Source organism: Pezoporus wallicus, unplaced genomic scaffold (genome assembly GCF_028554395.1).
Source record: "Pezoporus wallicus isolate ANWC-B61680 ecotype Strahan unplaced genomic scaffold, APGP_CSIRO_Pwel_v1 contig_3058, whole genome shotgun sequence".
In the NCBI taxonomy this organism is placed as follows: domain Eukaryota; kingdom Metazoa; phylum Chordata; class Aves; order Psittaciformes; family Psittacidae; genus Pezoporus; species Pezoporus wallicus.
In genome coordinates this window covers 363,968-387,348 of record NW_026641153.1, presented here as the reverse complement: position 1 = coordinate 387,348, position 23,381 = coordinate 363,968, and the positions used below count along the sequence as shown (strand labels likewise).

At 36.7% G+C, this 23,381-nt stretch overlaps 1 protein-coding gene across 4 annotated transcripts in view; it reads right to left on the bottom strand.

Annotated features, from left to right (window-relative positions):
* Nucleotides 1-3,045: 3,045 nt before the first annotated feature.
* The window catches only part of PHTF2 (putative homeodomain transcription factor 2), a 67,341-nt gene continuing 47,005 nt past the window's right edge, over nucleotides 3,046-23,381 (bottom strand). For all 4 annotated transcript variants that reach the window (XM_057422418.1, XM_057422422.1, XM_057422421.1 and 1 more), the window contains 9 exons: nucleotides 21,023-21,241; nucleotides 18,654-18,782; nucleotides 17,205-17,477; nucleotides 16,086-16,217; nucleotides 13,552-13,638; nucleotides 12,403-12,558; nucleotides 9,061-9,156; nucleotides 6,202-6,327; nucleotides 3,046-5,432 (listed from right to left, as the gene is read on the bottom strand). In XM_057422418.1, the coding sequence (XP_057278401.1) occupies nucleotides 5,412-5,432; nucleotides 6,202-6,327; nucleotides 9,061-9,156; nucleotides 12,403-12,558; nucleotides 13,552-13,638; nucleotides 16,086-16,217; nucleotides 17,205-17,477; nucleotides 18,654-18,782; nucleotides 21,023-21,241 (1,239 nt within the window). In that variant the 3' untranslated portion in view covers nucleotides 3,046-5,411. The remainder of the gene's footprint in view (nucleotides 5,433-6,201; nucleotides 6,328-9,060; nucleotides 9,157-12,402; nucleotides 12,559-13,551; nucleotides 13,639-16,085; nucleotides 16,218-17,204; nucleotides 17,478-18,653; nucleotides 18,783-21,022; nucleotides 21,242-23,381) is intronic.

The following is a 23,381-nucleotide window of genomic DNA, read 5'->3' as shown; positions in this document are numbered from 1 at the left end:
CCAGGGTGCCTTGCTGGAGGACAAGGGTAAAATGCCCTCCTCAAGCCCTGCAAACATCCTTTGACCAGCCTGTGAAGGCCTGCTAGGAGTATCTTTGACTCAGCTGCAAAACTACAGCCCAAAGATAACATAGGAGACATACGGAAAGCCTTGTCTGTCACCTCTACTTGTTTTGAGCACAGGGTACCCTTGACTCCAGCTGCTGGGAGAACACACATTGCAGTGTCTGCTCTGCACAGAGGATCTCTGCCAAACAGGGAGGACTCTGTGTTTCTGGATGGGTTTTAGAGCTTGGTGGCATCACATCTTCACATCTGGCAGCGGCATTGCCATAAGGGATTTTCAACATAACGGGTGGAGAATGAAAGCAGTGCTACCCGTACAACTCCCTGCAAGCAACCGGAGCAGCATTTCCCCATGAGCATGTAGAGTGTAGAGCTGATCTTATCCAGCCTTCAATTCACTCACTGTAGTAATAAAGCAGCAGATCTCTAGGGGTACACCAGTTACTGTGGTGCTGGCTGTGACTATTTTCAGTGCTGTTGCTATGCCTGCTCTGTGCTGTCTCCAGGATGCAAGAAGAGCTGTACAGAGGTGGGCAGTTCACCAGCTGAGTAATGCAGCTTAGAGGAGACCTCCAGAGTGCTGGTGCGGGTTTATGGAATTTGCATTTGGAAATCTTTATTTTTCTAATAGCAAACCAATAAAATAACAACAACAACAAAAATGGAAAAAGATGCCTTGCCTTCCAGGGTCAATCCTGAACTAATCATGCAGCTGTGAAGACTGAAGGCTTCAATGTGGAATAAAACAGCAAAATACAATTAAACCACCCTTATTTAGGTGGCTAAAAGTTCCACATCTGATTCTAAATTATCCACACTATTTTCCTTTTACTCTTAAAGAAATATCCCAGAAGATCACAATTAGCATCAATATCAACTGAAAGAATCCCCCTCGGAAGGCAAACGTGTGTTTCTAGTGACTGCAAAGGAAGCCTTGGGCCAATTCAGCATCTAACTTTCAAACACCTGAAGCACAGGTCAATGGACCCTACGGAAAGTGTATGGCCACAGACAAAGGTATGGCCAGCAGGATGTGCAGAACTGCTGGAGAGTGAAGACTGTTGTGCTCTGGGGGATTTTATGCAAAGCAAAACAAACAACATGGGCACCTTCTCAAGATGATTTCCTCCGTTATCTTGCAAGGAATGACACTGGAAGAAAACCCAACTGCTTTCCCCATACAGTTTGTTGGTTGCTATTCATGACTAAAAGATTTGCTCCTCCATCTCCTGTACCAATACAGATATTGTGCAGTCACGCAGTAAATGAGATTGCTCTATGGACTAAGAAAAAGAATGATGCAATCCTTCTCTTCCCAAGTTTGTTCTTACATCACAGCAAATTCACTACTGAGAAACTGGTAACCAAAGTGTGCTAAGGAGGCAGCAGCGCATACACCAGCAGTACCAACAGCCTTTTCCCTTCTTTTGCCTCCAACAGGGAAGTTGGATACGTTTGGGTTTGCAGTGCCCAGTAAAGACAGCAGCAGCGGTCCATAGAAAATAACATGAAAGACAAATCTAGCTGTTAAAGTATCTTTCCGCATTGTGTCTGTACTCTAACTGGTGCTGTTCTATTCTAGTATATACCAGGCTGAGATAACATTGTAATTTTACAAAAAAGGGGTTGTAAAATTTTTTTCTCTTTTGGCAATACCTGTAATCTACACACTGGATGGTTCACTGGAGCCTACTAGAGACCGCAGGTTTACAAATAGGTTTGCAATCTTATATTAAGCAAGCAGCGCACAGATACAATCTCAATAAAACTCACTTCTTGGGGTTTTGTGAAAGGTCTTCCATCTCTTCAGATTCCAAAGGTGGCACTCGGGAGGATACATGAAAATTTAGCCTATGCTATGAGCTGTAGAAATACAACTCTGTCTTTAGGAGGTACCAGGACTTCCTAATCATAACAGCCAGTGTAAGACACAGGACATATTCAGCATATGCTGAATTTGTGCCTGAACACCACCAGCTGCTCAGATTTCATGTAGGATTTTCTGTTGGATGGGACAGTTTACAGAAGTTCAGGACTGATAAAAATGGAACACAATCTGAAACAAGTCAGTAAGCAACAGTGCATCAGTCAGATCCCATCATCTTCAGCTCCATAACCATTCAGAAAAGTACTTAGACATAGATGGGGTCTGGACTAAGGAAACTTAAACCATGAATAACATTCACGGTGAGGTGAATGTTGAAAAGAACCTCTCCGAAGGTGTTAATTTCTAAGTGTAGTTAGTGTCTTTCATGACCATCAAAAGCAATTTTGAACTGTAAGCAGCCTACATTAAGAGAAAGTTTAGAAAGTGAGCAAAGGAACATGAGTGTGGAGTGTAACCTGCTGCCCAGTTACCAATGGTCATGAGGATACCACCAGCAGAACGTTTAAAGTCCAAAAACAAAGATTTGGAAAAAACAAAATTACGCTAATAAAAATGGATGTTTGAAAGCAGTTAATAGAACAGTATTCTGCTAGAAAATGCTTCACTAATCAGTAAACAAATAGACAAAATACATGAGTTATCATGCATTGATTCGATCCAAACATTCCATAACATGTTATTGAGACATTTCACTTTGATGTCAGTAAGTACACCAGCTTGTATTTTGATTTTTACATGGAAATCTACCCTGTGACATAACAAAACAGTCAAAATGGTGATTGAAATTAATCCCTTAAATCCTGGTGAAATAGGACTGAATTCTGTTTCAGTATTTTTCAAACAGAAACAGTTATTTGGCACCTGTGTGTCCAGCAGGCTTAATAAAATTAAACTATTTTGCATAACCAAAAGTGAGTGAAAGTTTGTGTTCTTGCAAGGAAGTGCAATTTTGACAATTGTCATTTTCATTCCATGTGCAGGATTTCTCTCCCAAAAATACTTTAAACATAATATACGGATTTAAATCAAAACAGGCAGACTCAGAAATACGCTGGATATCACTAAAAGACATAGCTCACCGCATTGATTCACTTCTTTTCTTTTACCATCAGCCATAGAAAGCTTTATTCCAAGCCTAATCACACTTTGAGTTACAAAACACGTGCCAGAAAGTAACACTTAACACGCAAGATCTGCCATATTTCTACTTGCCTCTATTCTCATACTGGATTTTTCATGTTGAGGGATGGAGACTAAACCTCTCCCATTTGTAACATAATGAATATACCTAATGGTAGGAAATAAAGGTTTTTATTATTTTTAATTCCATTTCACAAATCTTTTACTCTCCCCAAGCCGCCGTTTGTTAGTGCAACAATCCAGCACAGTGCTAGTTGCTGAGGTATACATCGTTACAACCAAAACCGCAATGCTTTCCCTCCCTCCCTTTTTGTCTCATAATGAAAGCCGTTTAATTCACCATTTCACATTTCTAAACATAATCCTAAAAAGGATGGTTTTGTACTAGTGACAGGCTGTACAAGGCAAAAAAAGCCTTATCTTTTATCACCCACACAACTCCTGCTGTACGTTGTTTGTTTTTTTTTCTTAAAATACATTTTGTGCAAAATTAAGTTCTGTGTAGGTCTGTACCATAATTTGGAAAAAACTGTGTATAAAATGTACTTGCTTTTTTAAAAACAATCCCAACATCAAACAACAGAGAAAGGAGAAACAGATCAGATGCAGCTGAAGTTTGCACATGAGAAACTAAACAGAGTATGTTCTTAAAGCTCCGGTAATACATTCTTTCAAAAACCAGAATGCACTTTGGTCATTATTAAACATTAGTACAGAGGCAAATAAAATACAAAATGCTTGTTTGTGTTGCTTTATATATAAAAATATTTTTATACCACATAAGTTTAAGATACAATACTTCAAATCTTCCAAGATTCTGAAGATCAGCAAACATAGTGCAATGTCCAGACTCTTGCCACCTAACTACTTGTCACTTTTCAATATAGAGCCACTATTTTAGAAACATAAAATGTAACAATACTCGTGCCTGGTGGTATTGATCATCCCAGAGTAATTTGTAGATGGAAAGTTTGCTCCAAATAACTTAATTCTACACAGGTGAATATCTAGTTTTGTCACACTGTAGAACCACAAGTCAATATGACTGGTCTATGTGGGAGACAGGGATAGAAGGCAGAGGGAGAGGTGGGAAACCCAAGGGGGGGAAACCCCAGCAACAAAAGCACTAGGGAATGACACTTGCTGGGGAGAAATGGGAAGGAAGGATGCTATTTGAAGACTCAAATCTACTGAATACCAGGCTTCATGAGCTCTGCTGCGCACCATAGGAACTCGTTTTCTATGTTTAACTGCTCTTAAACTTCAATGTGGTATGAGTGGCATATACTATAGTGTACAAGAGGAGAGCACTTATCCGTCTTATGCTCAGTCATCCATAGCATTCCTTTCACCAGTAAATCTTCCACCTGTTTAAATACTCAACTTCAACATACAATATATACTGCTCCATAGTTCACCATAATATATTCCAATTAATATACATTTATATGTATATATATATATAAAGTTTCTCATTAAAAGTAACAATAAAAAGTGCACATATTGAGCATGCACAGTCAGAGCTGCGCAGGACAGCCCAGTATTTCAAATAAATACAATATTGTAATTTTATCAAAATATCATACAGCATGGTAACCATTTACAATTATTGCTCTAATAAAAGTGTTATCAAAGAGCACTTGTTGACTTGTTATATAATACCTTATTCATATCCCAGGATATTTAAACTGCAGCTTATATGAGTTTAGATCCTGGAATTACTCAAAATATTAAAAATTCCCACTTGCTTCTAATATTAATAGAAAATATTTCTGCTACCTTTCATACTGTATTGTCAGTACGGGTTTTTTATATATATCTCATTTTTTCTATTGCAACCAAACATCTATAAATGTTATGCTGTCCTCAGAAATGATTGGTGCAAATGAAATATTCTAAATTTTACCACACTGTCAAAAATCATGACTTCCATATAGCGTTACTGTAACTAAAAACATTCAGCATTGGCTTCAGCTTTAACAACAGATATACTAATTTAGTGTAAGCAGTTTCCAGGATTTCAAGTTCTGAGACACACGGTTTTTGACCCTTTATAACTCTGACCTTTTCCAAAACTAAACAAATAAGTTTGAAAATAAAATACAAATGTCAACTAAAATGAACAAAAAACAGTGAGAAGATGAAATAAATACAAAGATTGCACAAGACAGTCAGATGTAAACACTTCAATTTTTCAAACGACATCCTTGAAGAGGTTGTAGCATCTGAAATACAGAGTCAGGGGCTGCTTTGAGGCAGTTTTGTCATTCAGTGAGCTTTTCTTTAACACTGTGTTATCTCATCTTCTTTATATACTGTCAAGATTTGATCTTCCAGAGCTGGAAAAGTCAGAGCAGTAAATGAACATTAGTTCTTGCTTTTCCTTTTACCGGAACTGCAATACCACTACAGTTTTCCTCTTAGTGCATTTGCTGCATATACTGTGATGCATCTAATAAATTTCACATTCATTTACTGCTAATATGAAAAAAATGGGTAGACGTAAAAGAACTCAATGGCCAATGAAGGGCTTCGTGCTACAAGCTTGTGGAAACTAACACACCTCATAACCTGAATCCTGAAATAGTTTCCAGAGTTTGTAGTTCACAGGGAGCCAGAGAGTAGGACCTAATGAGACAGTCCTTCAGCCATGACAAAATGACACTCTTAGATTCGTTATGGTAATACTTTATTTACTGTAATACTTTACTGAAGTGCAAGAGGATAGCTTGCATCTTTCTGCACCCCTTAAGGAGCTACAAAGTCAAAAAAATAAGGAATTCAAGACAGAAATCAGATCTGAGATATGAAGAAAAGTTAAATAAGGTCTCATGTATACAAATGTCTCTGTATTTATGTCTAAGAATTCTTGGTAATTATGTGTCATAAACAAAGTTAGGAAGCCATAAAAATGCAAAAAGAAAGTTAGAAGGGATGCTTTGGCAAATACATCACTATTATTCTCATAAAGCTTAAATTTCATAACCATTTCTCAAACAATAAATCTTCTAATTAAGTTAAGAATTCATTAGGCTAAAACATATGATCCATCTATCACGACATTCTGCATACCATGGTTAAAAAAAAGGATGCTTATCAAGTAGTTACCTTTAGATTAAATCCAAGCAAGTCACTGATGACACCAGAAACAGCTGACAGAATGACAACTTGGGTGATATTATAAAGCAGTGGATTCATTGTAAGCCCATATAACCTAAAGGGACTGTCTAGTTCCTGGTAATGCAAAACAATGTCATTGTTAAAAGCAAAAATTACACAACGTTTTTTTTTCCACATAGGTATTGAGAGATATTAGACAGTTTAGGAAGTCTTGAAGTCATAGTGGAGTAAAACATTCTCCTATTCTTCTGCATATAAATAACAGTGCACAAGAAAATGCCTCTCACAGTAACTGACTACTGATTGATGGTGCCTGAATAATAAATTCCATTTATTACCATGTGCATAAAGTCACCCAAACTTTGCTGGCCTAGAAATTTGTCAAATAAAAGAAGAAAAATAAGTTTTAAAATATAAAAATGGATTATATAAAGTGTAACAACTATCACTGCTTTAGTTATTCATATTTTCTAGCTTTAAAACCATTTTCATTCCTCTTCTGCATTACATCCTGGACCTTATAAACCCTTTTTACATAATGAAGAATTTCAGAGCTTTTCTTTCAAAAGAGGTGAAATAATAGTGAACAACCTTTTTATCTGGATGTAATGCAGTATAAAACGCTGCTGCAAATACAAAAGATATAATAGACATGGTTCTGAGAAGAACAGCAGAGAAATTCTTTCAGGGAAAAGATTCTAGATTTTGGATTCATCTTACCTACTGAAGTAAGGAAATAGAATTTTCAACATAATATTGGTTTTCAGTGAAAGGAAAGGTTCAAAACCATTCAAACCAAATAAAAAAAAACAAACCCATCCATTTAGCTACTGGGTGTGAAATGCTCAACTGTGTTGACTGTTAACTACCAAGAATTCATTTACAGCTCATACTAGGTGGCTTGGAAATCCCATCTCACTTTTGGGCACATTCTCACAGTCATCAAGTGACAGCCTGGTTAAATAGGCCAAGTCTCCTCATGGAAAGGCCATGTCAATAAAATACGTTGCTGGAAAACATGAGTTTTTTGGAAAACACTGAGAAAAGCACGAAAAAAAGTGAAGTGAATCATACCAAGGGTTGATCAGCATCCTGCCACCAACAGCAGCTCTGTCTCACCCTACCTATGTTCTCAGCACACAAACATTTCAATTCATGAGGTACCCTGTATCTTTTCTGCTTGGTCTAGGCTATTTGCCCAGTCCATCATCTCAGCTACTAGCTGGCTACAATGAGTTTAAGCTTCATTTTAAGAACTGCTCCTTGGCTCACAGGAACCAACAGGGTAAATGACCAGGATTCAGTGTGTGGTAGAAAGAGGCAGCAAGGTCTTAAAGCACCACTATACCATATGCAAAAAAAAAAAAAACCAACTGTTTCTCTAAACAGGCATGAATTGCCTTGACTGCAGAGAAAGGTATATAGAGGCACTGAAAGATGGTTCAGGTTTTCTGTATGACAATCCAGCCTTTCCATCTACTGATAGGGATCTCTGCAGATGGAATCAGTATCAGTTTTGCTATACTTAAACACAGTGGAAGAGGTGTGCTGATTGAACGAAATTTATCTGAGGAGGAAAATACATTTACATTTGCAGGTCATTCCTGGGGAACTGTTTTACATGACCACTCCATCCTGGACTAAATAAAGAAGTTGATTCCCTGAAGGAGCAGTCAAAATACTATTGTTACCTTACTTCTGAAGTCAAGAATAACAAATCACCACCATCTCTAAGAACTTTACCATAACATCAGCATGTGTAACAATATCCAGATACTGAGAGCTGAAGCTAGACAAGTCTAATTAAAAGATGGTTTACACAACAGCAGAAGTGATTAAGCACGGACACACAATGCCAGGAGAAGTGGGGAGCCAAGTCAGGAATTTGGTTTTTTGTTGTGCTAGGACTGGCTTCCTCTTTGAAAACCCAGTTTAGTCAATTATAAGTTATATACTGTCAATCTTAGTGTAAAAACACACAAGAAATACTAGATCTAAATGATTTTATTTGTCTATAAAAGCCAAACCTAAATTAAAAACGTTTTCGAGTTTTAAATTTATCACTTTTTTGGCATTTGGGTAACCCTTAAGTAAGTTTTGGATTAGGGACATGTTTAGTCTGAAGGAGAATAAGACATTTCTGGAGCAAGAATTAAACTCCCAGACAAGAACAAAACAGCTTGCTTCCCAAATTAGGACAGATGGGTGACTTTGAAAGAAGAACTCAGCAGAGGCAATTTAGGATCAAATGTGTCTTCCTGAGAACCAAAACCACTGCTTTGTTAAGCAGCAGAGATATAAACAAGTTCAAAAAAGCCCTAAGCATGTCTGTCCTCTAGCTCCAGATGTGTGCAGGTCAGATGATTTTTCGCCTGCAGAATTCCAGAAATGGGAAGTAATAAAAACATTCATGTTCTCTCACCATGAAGAAATATCTTCTACCCACCAAATACTGTTACCTGGCGAAGAGGATAGTATTGCATATGAAAAAAATTTCTATTTATCAGCAAAATTCCATACCTATCGCTCGAAACAGATATCAACATTCAAAACAGACAATGAAATCACATTTATTTCCCAAGAGTTCATCATCCTGTCCATCCTGAAGTACCTTTTCTCATGCTGCTCATATGCTTTTGAAGAATAAAACTTCTATATAACAGTAATTTACAATCTTCAATGATAGAAACATAACAGACTAGTGTATGAACTAGTAGCATCACTGCGAAAGACCTAGAGAGCAGATTTAAACCAAAGCATACTGTGCTGCCTACAGAAGTGACTCATTAAGCAATTTATTCTGCTTCTTAGTTACATAAAATACAGTAATAGTATTTTAATTCTTACCTTTAATAACTTAGTAGCAAGTTTCAAAACATTGTTCACTAGTGTCAGTTCCTCCTTCTTATTAGGCTTTTTCTCCATTTTCAAGTACAAGTTTATCTGATTCAAATAAAAAATGAGTATCAATGATTCAGAATTTAAAGGAATTCATTTGGAAATATTTAAGGCATTTCTCAGCAGCCATATAATAGAATAGCAATGATATTTCTCCAAGCAAGTAAGGTTTTTGTTTCCTTTTTAATATTTCAGAAAAAATACTGGCTCAGTGCCATAGGAAACTACAGCGCTTTACGATATAAAACCTCACATTTGACACTATTATAGCAACAGCTTTAATAGTTTCGTGTGATCTACAAATTCAGCAAGAAAAAACACCACACATGTAAGGTTTGCATAATTTCTTTTCCCTCCTTTAATAACTGCCTGTGGTTTGTCAACATGTTTCCAGGTTTTTATACTAGTATGCAGACCTTACAAGGCTTAAAATCCCCAAAAGTTACTGAATAGACTGAAATGCTTAAGCATAATTCTGCTAAAGAGCAATTTCTTTTAAAAGATTTTAGTATAATTGAGTACTCCACAAGCACCTTGAGTGTAGAAAATCAATCTTTCCAGAGCCTTGAAATATTTGGGAAATTATTAAACTCTTCATTGCTGTAGAACAGTATATTGATCATTGCAACACGTCTGTGATCCAGGCTTTTTTAGGTCATCGTTTCTGAGAATGTTTAGTTAAGAGTCTATATTAGCTCTCTTTTGGCTTTCTAGCGATTTTGAAACATCAGCTTTCATTCTCAAATGACCTACCTTTGATATCATAGACCAGGCAAAGCCTAGTTGCTCTTTTCTATTGCATAACAAAAGCAAATCAAAAGAAATATATATTGGGCAACATGGTCTAGGGTGAGGTGCCCCTGCCCATGGCAGGGGGGTTGGTACTGGATGATCTTAAGGTCCTTTCCAACCCTAACTATTCTATGATTCTATGAAAAGCAGTGAGCTTTTTCTTTTAGGATGACAACCTTCAACAAAATTAAAAATGAACAATTCAGCAATATGCAGAAGTAATCCTTTGAATGACAGACAAGGTGCACAAATGAAGTTGCAGAAAGGAAGTGATGCTATATGATGCTACAAATTTAAGGTGCATTGTAAGGTGGTTATTGAAATAAGGGCCACAGACATCTAAACAAAATTGACTGAATAATATCAGATCTCCCTAAGAAGCTCACTGTAAGTTTCTTATAAAAAGTAAAAATTAAGAACTATGCCTAACATATTCCAAAGCACATTCAACTTAAAAATTTCATTTTAAATTATGCTTTTATAGGCAAAAAGATTCCAATCTTTAAATACAAAATTACTGATTTCAATTATTCAAGCCTATATAAACACGAATAAACTAAGAAAAAAGGCTCTATTTAGCAACTCTAAAAAATGGTAGTTAATAAACCCATGGAAGACTCAAATCTGTTTTAACAGTTACTATGATTTCATTAATTTATGGGAAAAAAGCAGCATTCAACAACAAACACTGATTCAGGAGGGGAGTTAGACCATGTTTGACTGTGACCTACCATAACTATTCTGAGACTTGAAGCTGGCAAGACACAGCTTTAATCAGACCACACGTATTTTACTCAACAAAGAACCTCTGAGGCACTTAATTTAAAAGATCAATTTAAAACACTTTCAGAAGAAATTGAAAAATTACAGGCAAACAGCATACAGTCAGAAAGTCCTTTGATGTAAAATGACTGATCTGTTAGTTTCCTATCATGACACCTCATCATGAAATTCATAGGTTGAATATAAAGCACATAAAAGCAGCTGGAACTCTGCTGACAGAAAGCAGAACTTGCAGTTTTATCTTATCTGTGAGACCTCTAAATTGAATGTGAGGGTTGAGTCTTGTTTGTCCTTTTGCTTGGTTGGGTTTGGGTTTTTTCGTAGTTTGTTTTTTTGTTTCAAATCTTCATTCTTTTCTCTGTAAGCCTAATAACATTAATGTGTGATTTTCCAGGACAGCAGGTTAGATGTGTTTTTTCAGATCAGATTTTTTGTGAGTGTTAGTCAACTGTTTGGACTAGGCGGCTCATGAAAGGCTAAAATGTCAGAATTTCACAAGTCTTTTCCAAGAACACTGTAAATATGCTGCGGCATCCAGCTAAGTATGTGAAATCAGTCCAAAATGAGTTCTACCCAGGGTGACATGTATCCTTTTTATTTTCAGAGAAACAATTGTGAGTTCTGTTTTGCTTTTCATTTCATAAAGCTCTTGGGCATTTTTAAGGGAAATTACTTTTAAGAGGATAAGCTGGATTCATTACAAAGCTACGTGTCTGGTGACACAGCACTTTCTGAATTGATTTTTAAGTTCTGAGTACATCGAGAGAGTGCTTCTTTCAATGTCCATGCTGGCCAGAAATCCTCAAACACTCTCATGAAGAGCACAGTATAAAAGCCTAAGAAAGCAAAACAAAGGCCTGACATTCTCTATCTCGCTATTACCTTGCTCTCTACATTTTTTTTCCAATCCTTATCCCAGACATTTTCCTTCATTTTCATCCCAAAACCAGAGGACAAACTTCACTGGGACATTATGCTATTCCTCTGCTAAGAATCAGCAGAATAATGCAAAGCTTTCCAGGCTCAGGAACAATGTGAGGTTTCACAGGGGTGCAAAACACAGCTTTCAGAACAAGGTAAATGGGCACACTGCCTTCTCAGTGTTCAGCCTCATCAGCTTTAGCACAGACAGGTTGAATTCTCATTGAGCACATGTAAGCAGTCATTTATACCACCTGTCATAAGCTTCACATCCTGTGATGTGACACAGTTTGGAAGATTTTATTCTCCAACTTGAACATGTTTCCTGTAGGAAACCTGTGAAGATCTGACCTGCTCATTTGCCTTGTCCTGAATGCTGTGTTTTGCACCACTGTGAAACCTGAGCAGAAAGAGATTGCTTCTTACCTAACACTAACACAACATGCCTAGCTCAGAAAATTACCAGCAGTGCCAGGCAGAGCAGAGGGAGACGTCTGCAGAACAAATGCTAACTAGAACATTCCCGAGAAGAAAAGTATGCATACCCAAAGCCAAGCTGGGCAGATGACTGAAAGTCAAAGTTTCCAAGGAGTCTAGAGGAGACTATATGTAATTCACACAACCTAGCAGTCAAAATTATTGGAGTGGAAGCAGTGACACACTTTATAGAGGGTAACTTGGTTTTTCAAGTTCTTTACTCTCCCATCCAGCACTTCGAGTGAAAATGCATGCCTGAGACCTACCAGATGAATTACTTATTTGGATATAATAATATAGGTCTATACAAATTCTCACCTGCTCAGTAAGTAATATTGAGGTATTGCTGTACTTTTTACTGGTTTCAGATCCAAGAGTAACAAATCTTAAGAGAAAGAGAGTTAGTGAAATGCACCAAATTACAAGTTCCCAATTGTAGTGACAATCAAGGAAGATCTCATGCATGTGAAGCAGCTGAAACCAAAAGAAAAAAAAAAATTAATTGGAAATAATAGTTACATTACAATGTAAGAAAACTACATGTATTCTGAACGCCAAGAAAAATTTCCCAAGTATATGGATTGGGTTAGGCATAGAAGATTTTGGATCGTACTCTAAAATCAACGCTGTGTCAAAGATGTGAGGTTTGAGAACAGATTTGCTCTGAAAGGCTCAATCGGGTCTTTTTTTCAGATCTCTAAAGCAATAGATAAAGAAATACACTCTAAGACAATTTTAGCCTCATGCTCAAACTTGCAAAGACACTATATTTGAAAAAAAAAAACAAACTCAAAATATACCATCAGATGTACTGAATTGTGGAGAAAATTGAATCCAAGAAGAGATATTGATAAATTATAATCTTATTAAAATATTTATAGTCTGCTACCAGGAAAACACATTAGCATGTACTAGGGAAGAAAGTGGAGAGAAAACACAAACAGGAGCCAACAGAAGCTTCCCTGTATTCTGAAACAGAAGCTCAAAGAAAAATCCTAAGCAGTAAAAATCCCCTTTGAGCACAGATTTGCTTACTAAAAGATATTCCACTAGAGGGCAGGCTAATATAGCCAACAACCTGGTTTCTCACAAAAATCATCACCCCAGGTCATTCTCAACTGTCTTTGCAAAAGTAACTTTTGATGCAAAATGTTAGAAAAAACACACCCTGTGCTCCAAAACCCAGAATGGAAAATGAAGGAGGACACAGAATTACAAAAATAATATCAGCATGTCAGGAATTGTGCTATCAGTAAGTTTTATTAGGTCTTACAGAATAATACTGTAACGTAGATAAAATGCACAATACAAAATGAAGCTTAATCTTCTGAAAAGCTGTGACAACTCTTCTTGATTTTTCACTGCGGTCTTCTAACTTAATAGGAATCCCCATGCAAAAGGCAATCAAATATATTTTTCTAAACTATTTAAGTCATAGTTGTTACCATACAAGTAGGACTTCCTCACCTGGGCACAACAGATAAACACAACCGAGATAGTCAGTAGGAAGGCAGATGAAACTATCACATCAACGGAGCGTTGAGGTCCTCGACGCTGAAAATAGAGGATTTACATACATGTAAGTGAAAATCTGCCCAGAGTTGATATTTAGCATATCCAGTTAGATTCACACCTTGAACCTCTGTTTCATCATGGCTTGTTATCTGGCAATCTAAATTCAAACACCATATTAGATCCAAATAATGTTAATACATTTGAAAACCCTAAAGGCACGTGAGATTGAGATGCAAGCATTTAAAGGTAACTATTTACCACTTGTTCAGCCAGCTCCTTCATGATGCAAAGTAACTTTGATATGAGCAGTATTCAGTTACATTACAAATTTGATACAGCACTGGGTTTTAACTCCAAGTATCAAACCAGGGCTAACAAAAGATTTTTGGACACCAGATCGCAACAGGATATCAAGATATGATTTCACATGGTTGGCATTTTCCATTACTTGCCTCCTTTTGACACAAAAAAAAACATAGCTGTAAATTACTGTCCCATTGTGGTAGATGCAATAATATAATTCTCTCCCCCAGAACACGAAGGAAAACTGAGGAACAAACACACTTGTCTTGAGAAGTGCAACCTCACTGTTTGCAACCATTTCTCACTTAGTACAATGAAATGTTTCTACCCACTGATCCTTTTCCTCTTTTTTTTAATTAAAGAATTAAACAATCCATGCTGCATTGAAACATGTACAAGTTATGACAGATATATTTCTCACCTTTGGACTCCAGACATGCTACTAATTGTATAAACATGAGGAGAATGGGAGGTGTACATATACAAGATATAACCTTGGAATGAGGAGAAAGAGATAGGAAGCCTAACTACTGAAAAGAAATTAAGTGCAAATTACTACTGCAGTTTTCCGTGCACTGCTTATGTACTGAGCCAGAGTGTTTTGCCTGTGTGAGACTTGAGATGTGTATATACCCCAGCTCACATCTTCACAGGTGCACATATATAGGTGGAGGTAATATGCAAGCATATTTTGGACAAATGCTATGCCAGTACATGCCAGCAGTACCACTGCAAGAAGGCAGCCCGGCTCCTTAGCTGCTCGTCTCCATTCCTTTCCTCATGCTAGAGCAAGCATTACAGAGCTGCCCAGTGAACCAAAAGGAACACATGGAGGGGAAAATTACTGTTCTTGCCTGATTATTTTTGAGTTGATTCAGTTCCCTTTGTACCTGCCTCTGACCACTCTCTGATTGCTCTTTTCTTAGCCACATAACTGTACAATGTTTCCAGTGGCATAAGAAAAGGTGGAATAAATAGATGTGGTTATGAGGAAAGAAGGCAAAACACTCTCTCCACAACAATGCTACCATATGCAGTCTTTCAAGCATCAAAGCTACGTTCTATTGTCCAAGTTATACTCCTTTCTTCCCATTCAGCAACACATTACAGACTAGAAGGAAAAAGATAAAAGTCTCTGAAATGTGAAGTTTAAAGGGTACATCTTTTTTACAACCTCCCCAACAGATAGTTTCATAACACAGGGGGCGTTGTACATAACCACCTCAATTCCTCTTGAAGTGATGCATCTTTCAAATTTAAGATTGTGCTTTATATTACAAATTTTGCCTGCTAATAGTTCCTGCTTTCCACACTCTCCAGTCTCCATGCCAGAACTCCTTTATGTTTTCGTAATCTTTTACCTACTTCTAAAATCTACTGACAGCAGATTTCATCTAACCTGTCTTAACTGCTGTTGGAAAGAAGCATAGACACACATAAGAGAATTACCTCCACAAACAAGAGATTGTCGGATGCTGCTCACTAAAACTAATGGTTCTACAGAAGACAAATAGGAAAAAAACTAGCTTATCAGAGCTGTACTACCTAACACAGACAAAAAATAGAGGACAGGGACACAAAACAACCCAATCCTCAGTTAGATAATATGGACCCTTTCACAAAGACTCATCAAAATGCTCTGTCTTGAAAAGATTGTTACTGAAATAGAGATTACTCAAATATGAACTGAACATACAACAGAGGGAGCAGAATGTCCTGCAGATAACACTTGGGCATGTATACATTCAAAGCACAAATATACACATAAAATGTCTTGCTTCATAAATTCCTTCTGTCTTAATGATGCTAACTGGTGAGGCTCTTACACTAAGGTATTGTCTGTATTGTACTACAAGTGGTCATTTTTACCCAACATATTCACCCGAGAGACTTTTCTGCTAGCATTAGTAAGACAAGACTCCAACTCTGAGCACACTCATCTTATACTCCAAGGTAAAAACTAGGCAGTCACTTTCTCACAATCTGGCTGCTTGCAGACACTGCTGACCCAGAGTTACTGAAACGAAGTGTACAAGTGTCCTCGGTTCAGGACAACAAGGCACATATACATCAATGGGGGCAAGCGCGCAGGAGGAAAAATTCAGATTATAACACCAACCTTCCATCAACAGCATATGAGATATTTCATATTAAAGTGGTAGCAAAAATACTCATTATTTTACCTTTAGATAGGACCTGAGAGAAAGCCACATTTTTATATTCTGTACTTTCTTCAAGCGGAAGTGAGGAACCTCGGATTTTCTTGCCCTCCTGGCAGACGTTAGATGACCAAAAAGTTTGGCAAAAAGTAGCCTCTGCAGACAAGCAAGATTGATTTTCAAGGGCAATGGAAAGAAAATAGTAAGTCAAAGTAATGCACAGTGTATCGGTGTGCACTAAAATATGTTAATATTGTGCAGAAATAAAAATTGCATGTTACTAAAAAGAGGAGGTACACTAGAAAGTTTTAAAAGTCTTCATATCCTAATGACAAAATTTAGCTACACTTTGATTTCTTGTCTCCAATTTTCAGATAACAGATCTGCTTTGCTCTTAAATGGGGAGAAAATCAAACTTGCAAATCATTTGCATTAGAGAGTGCCTGTATCACAGAAGTTCCTTCCAACAGAAATTATTATTAGAAGCAGGTTCATTCTATTTTACTGTATTAAGTCACATATTTTGGCTACAATTTGAGAGAAGAAAGTCTTTCTTTTGCAGACCAGTATGTACACTCTGCAGCTAGTAAGTGATATTGATACTTTCTTCAAAGCTTAAATTGCAATAAGCAGCAGTAAATTAACAGCTGTATTACTCCAGATAGCAGCTTTCATGGTCTCCAACTATGTGACTGATCTACCACCAAAGCAGGGCTCTTGTCTAGCTTTTGGACTGGACTGTTTTGAATTAAACTGAAAGTTTTGAAAAAACACTGGTAGAACAAACAGGAAGTTGATAGACTTCTTTTATTGAAATTCCTTCTCCTTAGGGAAAACTGAGGCCAACAGAAGCATGACTTTATGAGATGGGTTTAATGCATTGACCCAGACATCTGAAATACAGTTTTCCCTCAGAAATGCTCTCCAGGACAAATGTTTAGCTACAGAGATTCTGCAGAGACTTCAGTCCACTGCAATAACTTAGTTATCTCCTAAACTGTAAATCCACTGAAGTATTTGTCACTACTGATCTACGTATCATAATGTGCTGAAGAAAAGTTAAAAATACTAAAAAAGTCAAAAAATCATAAACATTCAACCTTGTTTTGCTTTGAATGACACCTCTTGCTCTGCTGTTCATACCTGTTTGTATGTCCTCTCTGCTACACATAGCAGAAAAAAGAAAATCCACACTAGAGACACACGGACCACAAAACTTATAATAACCATTGAGAGAACCAGAACGTCTCCATTTGATCCAAACGCAGTCATACAAAGTTCTGTGGCAGAATGTGTAGCTAGTTGTTCCAAATCTTTAGCTTGGGAAAGTCGAAAGACAAATGGCATTAAACCCAAGATTAAAGATATGACGTTTCCAAAAATCTGATAACCAATTCCTGGTATATAGCTGTTCACCTGAAACCAGAAGAAAATAAGGTAGATTTTTAACTCTGGAGTTTTGAATTAAGTCAATAAATTAATTATTAATGTTATTGTATTACTATCACAATGAACACTTTATGACCTGATAAGTTATATGAAACCTCAAACCAAGCTTCTTCAGAATTTACTATTAAGAAAAGGAAGTCCTCAAAGAGCACTTACTGCACAGGAACCAAATATGACAAATCATTTAAAAACCCAACAACACTGCAGTTAACAGACTCCACTGCATATCCTTGTATTAAAAATTCATTTAATGCTGAATTAGCAAAGTGTGCCAATCAGACTGTGTTGCTTACATCTCCGTTGCTCCTATGTGTAATTTTGCTTTTAGGCTGCATGTTTTTAAAGGAATCAAAGAGTGCAGACAGGACTGGAGTTCTATTGTTCTGGCTACGGCTTTGTGAATTTACTTCTGCTGTGGAGTGCACCCAAAACTGTATCGTCTCTGAGTTAGATACAGAGATCTGAACAAATTGCTTTTAACAAGTTGGAGATGGTAAGTATCAACTTGTCAGAATTAGTGACAGTCTTCTTAAGCTATGCTAGGATTTGATGTTCAACTCTATAAAATGCCTATGGTGTCTATACTGGAAAAGAGCACAACAGCAATTCAGTGAGATTGGTGTTGGGACTGATCCTGTTCAACATCTTTGTTAGAGACATGGACAGTGGAATGAGTGTGCCCTCAGCAAGTTTGCTCATGACACTAAATTATGTGGTTCAGTTGATAACAATGGAGGGAAAGAATGCTATTCAGAGGGACCTTGACATACTCGAGAGGTGGGCCAATGCCAGCCTCATGAAGTTCAACAAAGCAAAGTGCAAGAAGGTAATTAAGAATATTCACAGCATGTATCACTTTGAAACAATAAAACAGAGATTGGCTATGTTAGCAAGCACGTAACAATGCAAACACAGTTCACTGTCCCGACACTTAAGATTTGTAGCTCTTTTATCTGCTAGCAACAAGTAAATGAGAGTGATGCAAGCCATGGAACAATAATGTAATAACAGATAGTTACATAACAAAAAAAACCAAACCAACACCCCCACCCCCACCCCCCACCCCCCGGCAAAACAACATTATTTCTGGTAGTGTTTCAACTCCTAAATACAGTATTTGCATAAAGCAGAAAGAATACTCACTCTGTTCATTATCATGCCACTGATTTCAAGCACAGACATATCTGCTTTCTTGCAGTCATTACCCTCCCATACAATTGCACTTATTTTTTCTAGTCCTGGATTCAAACTGTGGATCCAAGGCAAATGACTCTGGGAAAGACAAGGAATATATTCCATCAGAGAAAAAAAAAAACTGTCTTGTCAATATGCCTTTGTCAGCAACATGCTGACAAAAAATACTGTAGACTAACATAAATACTGTTCTATAGCATTTACTTCAACTATATGTTAACAACAGTCCTCAAAATCATCCACTTTTCCAAGAAATGCTGTGAGTACAGAGCTCAGTCCTTCATATTTCATTTTCTCATAGTGTTATTGTTCTTGAGGCTTTTTCTTTTTCTCAAACTTATCAAAGACAGAGGTTTGAAAACTTATAACCCAACTTTAATTTTTCCACGTTTTATGGAATATTTTGTTTTTCTATTATTTTACCCCAAAACATTCTGAAAAGCACTCTTCTCAGGTTAAGCCTAAGGCCAACCATTATTTTTTTTAATTTGGATTTAATGATATTTGGGTAATTCACAATCCCCTTTTTATGCATGAAGGCCCCCCTATATTAAATGTATCTGCAAGACTCAGAGATTGTGATAGGGGTAAAATCAATATACGCTGCTTGAAGAGCCAAGCAGTCCCAGCCTAATTACTGAATGCACTTACGGCTGAGGCACTTTTACTCCGAACAGAAAGCCAAGTGAGAACTGAAGGATCTGAAGAAATGGTTCTGCTGCAGCCATTTCCTGACTTCCCTCAGCCCTGCCTTACTCCTTTTCCATTCATATGATTAAAATTGCTCCAACTCTGCCTGGTCATCTATCACTATGTGTATCAAACTACTGAAAGTGGTGGTGCTGGGGAAGGGGGCTGGGGCATGATATTATTTTTTAATTTTAATTTATAATTTATGAAAAATAAAGCTTTTATTACCTTATTCATCAGTATTTATTTGAAATCTTTGTATTCTTCTAAGTATTCAATTATCTCCTCTTTTTTCCATTGGATGAAAAAAATTGATTTACATCATTAAAACAATGCAAATATTAGTAGCAGGACTTTCTTACCCACAGATTTCCAAGGTCTCCCTCTAGAGGGAGTATCAACACCAGAAGCCAAACTCAAAAATTCCCAATCTACTACCAAACTGAAAAAACCTCAATTGCAGAAAACCAAAGTCAATGCCTACACTGCAATTCAACTCCCTCTTGTAAGGCTTCCAATTTAGTGTTTATATGGAATGTAACAAGAACTAAAACTAAATCACAAAAGCAAAGACTGCATGAAATCCAAATTACTGTTTCTTTCTGGGTGTTTTTCTGTAGCGGTGAAGGGGTGATTTTTATAGTCAAGCAATACAACATTTCCAATACCTGTCATGAATAAAAAGCCTGTCTTTTGAAATTCTTTTCCTTAGGTAGTACTACCACCATCTCTTGCATGGCAATCCTTTGTAATGATGATATGCTACCAACACGACATGTCTACCCAGACGAATATTTCACATTTTCTCCATCTCTTCACTTAAATGCTTCATATTAGCAGTGCAATAAACATTCAGTCCAAAGATAAGACTCGTACAACTAATACAACTGGCACTGTGATATCTGAATGGATTTTATCAAATGAAGACTAATGCTTGATTGTTAATGATGAGTATCAATAATGTATTCTGTCCAACATTAACCCATGGCAGGCTGCAAAGGAAGTGTTGCTCCACAAACAGTAAAATTTTCAGAAATGACTGTCCATATGTTGTTACAGAATAACATTAAACAAGGGAAATTAAATTATTAGCTTTAAGGTAAAAATAAAAAGCTTCTATCTAAATTGAATCTAGACATAGATAATTCACATGTAACATCATATGTATATATTATGTACACAAATACATACGCATTAGACACTATTTTATCTGTTTGCTTTATTATATATAGATTTATATATAAACAAATAGAAAGATGTCTGATATGTCCTCATGAAAGAGCAATTCCACCAGAGGAAAAAAACAAAACAAAACAAAACAACAGAACTGTGTACACCACAGAGGAAACGTAAATCAATCAGTACTTGTCCTGAACTACAACTGATTCAAACACTCAAATATTCTGCAGGCTATTTCAGTGTACTGTCATATCCTCTTCGTTTGACAAATTAATGACCGAGTACCAGAAATCAAATTCTCTTTGTTTTAATTCTGTCAAATCACTTTGGCTTTGTAGCTTTCATTTAATGTAGAGTTCTTCCTCTCAGGCCTCCTGACATATGATAGAGCTGATAATACTGAACCTGAGTGTAGTGAAAAAGATAAATCAGAAATGGTGGATACCAACCTGATGAAATGGGTCATCTCTGTACTCTTTCTTCACACATGGATTCACTTGCGGGCTTTCTACATCTGTCTCACTGGTACAGGAAGAGTGGCACTCTGCACAGTGTAAGAGGTCCTCCCACAGCACATCTTCTGTTTCCGATTCTGGTCTCGTACTCTCAGAGTCTTGTCTAGAGCTTGAACACCGAGAACTGCAGCTAGTACCTGATTTAGGTGTATCCTGGAATTAAAATATGCATTGGAATTGATGCCACTTTTTTTATTCTACATTGTTTCCTGACAGAACAGTTAAAGTTCAAATTAATGAATCCATATTTATCTGGTTTTTAGTATTCCAATCCATTATCTTTCTCATCAGAGAGAATTACAAGTTTATTGAAGGAGTGTCTAAGAAGCTGCATATTTTTAAACACTGTACAAATAAGTAACAGTCCACGGTCCTTGCTCTGTTGGGGAAGGGGGTTACATTATGAAGAATCAAATTATAACAACTATTATAAGGAAATAACTATTTTACATGTTTTCTAAAACTCATTAATTCAGGCTTTAACAGCAATTATAAAGCCACAGATTCCAACTACTTCTCAAACTTCTAATTTTATAAGCTATAAATTAAGCCCTTTCTGAAACACATTACAGCTTCATTATTTTAGTGAAAATGTGAAAAACACTTGAGGCGTAAAGCCATATACACAAGACTGCAATTGTAATGAAGAAATGTGACTGAGTGTGAGAAAAGCATCATTCACAAAGTATTTTAAATTAACTTGATACTTGGGTCTTCTGCCTGTAGTTGTTTGAGCTGAAGTACTTTAGCTACTTATTAACTTCTCCAAGCAGTACAGAATTCTTTATCTAGAAAGGGCAAGGCCCTAGAGGAAGAAAGCCAAGATATTTCTAGTCATCCAAGACCTGAGGCAGCCTTTCAAGTAAGCAGTGTAGATATAATTTAACTAGTTTTAAAAGAAAGCTCAGTATGTTCCAGGAGTACATTTCTAAATCTAACAGCCTGTAATAAAAGAGGAATTAACTCTCAAAAGTCCCCTAGAAATCACATTTTCCCATTGTTACTACTAACGTATCTCCTCAAAGAGAGTGAGCTTCTTGGAAGACAGTTATACATCAGGTGTAGAGAGGAAAAATAAGCAAGAGTATATACAGCTAATGGTAGGTATATGTGTAATCTACATAGTCATATATAAAACTGTACTTGAAACAAGCATGCCTTATTAATTTTTACCTGTATCTTAGATAAAGAAAGAAAATTATTATGTTTGGACACTCAAATCTGCCGATGCATACACATGAAACAACGTTGTTTTCACAACAAGAATGCAGAGCTTTAAACTACTTTCTACAGCAAGCAGAACACATTTCCTGAAAGACAAGCAGGTAGTCTGAAAAGCTGTACCACCCCACTTAACCACTATCGTCTGGCAACTTCCATTCCTTCTTACACAAAAATTTCTTATTTTCTACTAGTTTCTCTCAAGAATATACACAATTTTTACACTGAAAAAAAAAATAATCAGGCTATGTTCCAGCAGTTGTACTCATCTGATTTCTAATGTATTACTATCTGAATAAGTGTCCTTTGTTCTTCCTGAAAATCATGCTTAACGTATTTTACGTAAGCAATTTCGTAAAGAAATATTTAGATAAAATTTGGTCTGCATTCTTTCCCTTTATTTTACAAAGTGAAGGATAACATCCATGCAGAAAGTCTGAGCTATTTTTTTCTTCCCCAAAATTACATAAATAAATAAATATTTACAGAAGGCATTCACTGCTGGGTACCACTGAGTCCTGCAGTTAATAAAGAAAGAACACTGAAAAAGCTTGCTCAAACAACAATCAAGTTGACAAGCAAACATGATTATAGAAGAAAATGTAGGACAAGTTGAGAGTATATCCACTGACTTCACTATTTATTTTTTTTTAAATACAAAGACAGCTTTCACAGAAAACTATTGTTTCATTTCCTTTGTAATTGTGTGGGGAAGGCGAGTTGGTAACAACAAAGAAAAGCTTCCTCTTTCACAGCAGCAGTCAGATAAGGAAACAGGGAACAAGTATAAGATATTACTGCCAAAGCCACACATGGCGCAAATTTTGTCTCTTCAGTTTCTGAAGAGATCTCACAGTCTTCCCTAGTGGAACAGATTATTTAATAATGGTTTTATGCAAAGCAACAACTCCAAGTCTTTGCTATTGTTGTCAGGGAAAGCAATGTCTGAACTCATCTAAGGAGACATTTTTATATCAAGGAGAAAGCTTGTGCATGAGGATGCTGGAGAGGGACTCTTCATTAGGGACTGTAGTGATAGGACAAGGGAGAACGGGTTAGAATTTAAACAGAG